This window comes from Lonchura striata, chromosome 8 (assembly GCF_046129695.1).
Source record: "Lonchura striata isolate bLonStr1 chromosome 8, bLonStr1.mat, whole genome shotgun sequence".
Taxonomy (NCBI): Eukaryota; Metazoa; Chordata; class Aves; order Passeriformes; family Estrildidae; genus Lonchura; species Lonchura striata.
Genome location: NC_134610.1, coordinates 28736642 through 28741109, shown reverse-complemented (window position 1 = coordinate 28741109; position 4468 = coordinate 28736642). Strand labels below are relative to the sequence as shown.

The 4468-nt window shown below is 39.2% G+C and overlaps 1 protein-coding gene across 1 annotated transcript; it reads left to right on the top strand.

Annotated features, from left to right (window-relative positions):
- Positions 1 to 1095: 1095 nt before the first annotated feature.
- Positions 1096 to 3912, top strand: LOC110484624 (baculoviral IAP repeat-containing protein 5.1). Its single transcript, XM_021555466.3, has 4 exons — positions 1096 to 1233; positions 1891 to 2000; positions 2278 to 2392; positions 3476 to 3912. The coding sequence occupies exons 1-4, from the start codon at positions 1096 to 1098 to the stop codon at positions 3662 to 3664; spliced, it is 552 nt and encodes a 183-aa protein (XP_021411141.2). The 3' UTR covers positions 3665 to 3912.
- Positions 3913 to 4468: the final 556 nt, after the last annotated feature.

Below are 4468 nucleotides of genomic sequence, written 5' to 3'. Positions count from 1 at the left end.
TATTAGTGTCAGTGCTTCAAGGGCCCAGGTTATGAATGATAAATTCTTCCACCATTGGTATTATCTGGAGAAAGGAAAGAAAATAAAGTGTCCTATTTTCATGTAACACATGTTACTCTAAATATCTGAATATAAATTTCAAGGACAGTATTCCTGCATATAAAAGAGATATCAGTACAGTCCCAGAGGAATCAATGATGTAGCATTTGTAAATCTAGGAAAAACAATGCCCTAAGAGCTGACAATGGAAGTCCTATACAAATGTTCTTTTATCTCATTTTTGTCACCACATCTGGACAGAATAATGGGCTGATTATTTTCTGCACTTACTCCTCTTGTATTTTGGAGAAGATTTAAATTTTCAAGTCTCACAATGCAACATCCTTCAGAGGTGTTAAGATCTTGGCTTAGAAAGCTGCTGCCTGCAGCAGTTTTAAAGACACCGATGTTTAAACTTCTCCTGAATTTAACTGGACTCTGTACCAAAATAAGAGACAGTTGATAAAATGACAGCTTAATGCTTTGATACTGTAAACCCTTACAGATATACACCTTTAAAATATTATCATTCAGCATCTAGCCATGCTCCGTATTTTAAAATAGAACTGAATACTTATAACATTATAAAATAACCACCTCCTCTTTAAAGAAATGCAACAGTATTTGCAAAGACAATCCTAAGAATTAATCTCTGAATATGAAATTCAAGAAACACTGAAAGATTCACATAGCAACGTCAATTCAACCCTTTTGGTTGTAACCAGGATAATATTTTTAAAACTTTATCTGTAAAGTTTCTGTATTTGTAACTAGTTTTTAACTTGCAGTTTTTGACATTTCAGTTGTAAAATCTGCAATTACCATAGGTGCTTTCAGTTAAAATATATATAGTGTGACCAAGGACACAGACTGTGACAGGAGAAGAAATGCCAGCAGCTCCCTAGATTATCCTGCCCATAAACTCACCTGTGTTAGGAAGGGACTAAGGCTCCTTTAGGCCCTGCTCTCCAGGTGCAAAGTGTCACCAATCAGCAAAGGCCTTAAATGTGAGAGCAGGAGGGAGGCCCTGCCTCACACTGACTGCAGCCTTCTTAGATGGAGACCCTGCTGCAAGAGCTTAGCTCAGCTTCCAAGCTCTTAACTGACTTGAAGGAGATGTATGAATATGAGACCCGTTTAAAAACCTTCACCAAGTGGCCCTTCCAGGAAAACTGCAAGTGCACTCCAGAGAATGTAAGTCTGAAAATGGTTGTTTTGCCTCTGCTTTTATGTGCTATGTCTGAAAGTGAAGTCATGGTAAAATATATTCAGGTTCAAGAGGAGTCCACTAAGCCTGAAGATGAAATGTTAGATATTCAGCTTTCCTCTGTTCCCTGCTCAGAAATAGTGTCGTGGGATTGACTGGTTTTTCTGTGTTCAGTCCACAGTCTGCCTACAGATTTTAATAGTTACTGTTCTTGTTCCTTTTTTTTTTTTTTTTTTTTTTTTTTTTTTTTTTTTTTTTTGTTTCTGTCATTTAAAAAATAATTTCTGGCATTACATAGTCTTTCTAATTGCAGATTTCTATTAATGACAAAGCAGCCTACATTAAATAAGTATGGATCCATCAGGAAGGCTAAAGTAGTGGAAGGATCACTACTTCAAATTCAGAATGGATATTATTTAAATAAAAAATCCATCTAACTTCTACTTTGGCTTATATATGACACTGCCAGCCTGAATCTCAGATGAGTCATACTGCTAGTGTTACCTGAGAAGGTGTTTGGTTACTGAAACAAATCTAATTGTTGGTGTTCTGACTATGTATGATTCTAAAGTGTCAGGAAATATGTGTACATATGAGCAGTGTGTGTGGGACAATGCTCTAAACTTCTAAACTGTCCCCTGCAGATGGCAAAGGCTGGCTTCATCCATTGTTCAAGTGCAAATGAACCCGATGTGGCAAAATGTTTCTTTTGCTTGTTAGAACTGGTGGGCTGGGAACCAAATGATGACCCATGGTAAGCACAGATGTAACAATGCTTTTGAGAAATATCTCTCTCTCTCTCTAGAAATTTTAAAATTAGTTAATATCCTTGTAATTTTCCACTATGACGGTTCACAAAACTGGAAGCTTATCTTGCCCAGTAACTGTGAAATTGTTCAACTAAAATCTATTTTATCTTTTCTGTGTGTCTGCACAAGTACTGAAGAGACCTACCTTTACAGATCTCTTCCTCTTCTGCAATGAAACTTCTATGGGTTTAACATTTCTCTTATTCTGGGTTTACATTGCAGGGAGGAACACGCCAAACGTCACACCTGTGGCTTTTTATCCCTTCCCAAGCACTTTGATGAGCTGACAATGGAGGAGTACTACATGCTGGAGATGACACGGCTGAGGACCTTCATTGTAAGTGATAACCAGGTCATCTGAAATTCAAAGCTAGAATATAAGCAACACTTCTCTCACTAAGATTTCCAAGCATCAGCCAGGAATGATTGTAGAAGGCTAGAACATGACTTATTCTGAAGTAACAATTTATGTGCGTTATTGGCTAAGAAATCTGTACCTAATAATTTCTCAGTGTAATTTGTTTTCTGGCTTTTGAATGTAAACCTGTTTCATTTAGAAGTGTTTTTCCCACAACTTATTACAGCAGAAAAAAAAATATATATATAGGGTGGGGTGCAATAACCAATGCACAAAACTCAACAATGACCAGCTCTACCATTCTCAGGAGGGACCAACAATACACATAAAAAGACAAAATTTGACCAGATTATTGCTTCGCATGTCCAGTTTAACACAGAAATCTGCCTAATTAAATTTTAGAGCTCATTTCAAATATTGTACTCCTCCCCACTTCTGGGGTTTCATGCCATAGTGTTGACATGTAAAAGAAGCACACAGCTGAGCTGCTCAGTTGATCAAAATCATCCTATGGATAGTAAGAATCAAGTGAACCAAGTTCCCTAATGAGGAACAGTAAAAGGTTCTGCATATTACTTGTTGGTGGGTTTGCACAAATAAGATCTCTGCCCTGCTAATGTTCTGTATTAAATATATACCTGGTGGATGTTAAGGTTAAGAATTTAAGGTCACTGTGCGACAGATTAAAGTACAAAAAATAGGATCATGTGGCACAGTGACATCTTAGAGGGTGGACTAAGAGTGAGAAATTGGTGTTACCTAACTTGAACTGTGAATGATTTAGAGCAATGTTTCAAGGTACAAAAGAGGTCTTGGCCGTAATATGACTGACTGTATTTCTAAGGAGTGTATAAAAAATTTGAAGCAGCAGCTTCAGGTGGGGACACTTAGCCCCAAGGCTAGTCACCAATAGCTGGGAGGGCTGTGCACTAGGCTGACCAGGGTACAATTGCTATCATGAAGCACTGATACCTGAATGCAGCCTGAGGATGGGGGCTTGGTATTTGGCTGAACTGCAGCTTCAGCTCAGCTGAAAGGCTCAATCTCTTGCTTTGATTCAAGTGCAAAGTTGGCAGCCGCACAATAAATTCTTTTCAAGAAGAAGTCGCGGCAACGAGGCAGAGGCTGGTGAACTACTTTGGCTCCAGACCCTCGCTGCCGGCAGCGCTGCATCCCGGGGATGAGCCTTCAGCCCAGCAGCCAGGAGGCTCAGCTGCCGGGCAGGAGGAGCCCGGGCCAAGTGAGCTGTGACGTCTGACTCTGCGAGTCTCATCCTTTGGTGCACACAGTCCTCTCTGTCGGAGAGAATCCAAAGCTGAACAGGTGTGTGATGAAGTGTATGTGGAGAACTACTGGATCAGAGCTCTCACAGTGTGCTTTCTTGGTATTGCTGTAGAGTAGTTCCACTACCCTGCTAGTGTATGAAAAATGTCTAAGCAAATACTTCTATTCTGATTTTTAGCAAGCTGACTTTTTTTTGAATAAAGATTCACAATTGTGAGTATGTCTGTCATCTGTGTTAAAACTTGATACCTAGACTCAAATCAGAACAGTTCTGCTTCAAAACACTTTCCAGGGAACTAAATGGATCTGTGTGTCTGCAACAATTGCTTAGGCACCTGCATTATCTACACTCCTGCTTACCACTAAGCTGTCTTTCCAGATCAGGCAAAATTGACCCAGACAATGACATCAGCAAAAATAGCACGTGTACCAAACAAGGGTAGACACAAGGTGTGTAAGGCAGTCTCAAGGAAGAGCTCTGGGGATTTGGTGTGCAACTGAAACAACAAAAGCTAAAGTCCGACTACTCTGTTTTTAAAAGTTTTTCATTACAACTTCAAACTTGCTAGAGTTCTTTTAAAATCTTGTTAATTCCTATTTTTCTTTATGAGAGACTGTTATAGAATAAAAATGCATGCAACTATGTTTGATTTCTAAGATGCAGACAGACCTTTCTCAGTAAGGTGAAAGTTTTGTACACTACTTTGTCATCTCTCAGGCAGTGAATGAACAGCAGATTTTGAAACTCCCCTGACTTGTCTTCCCACTCTG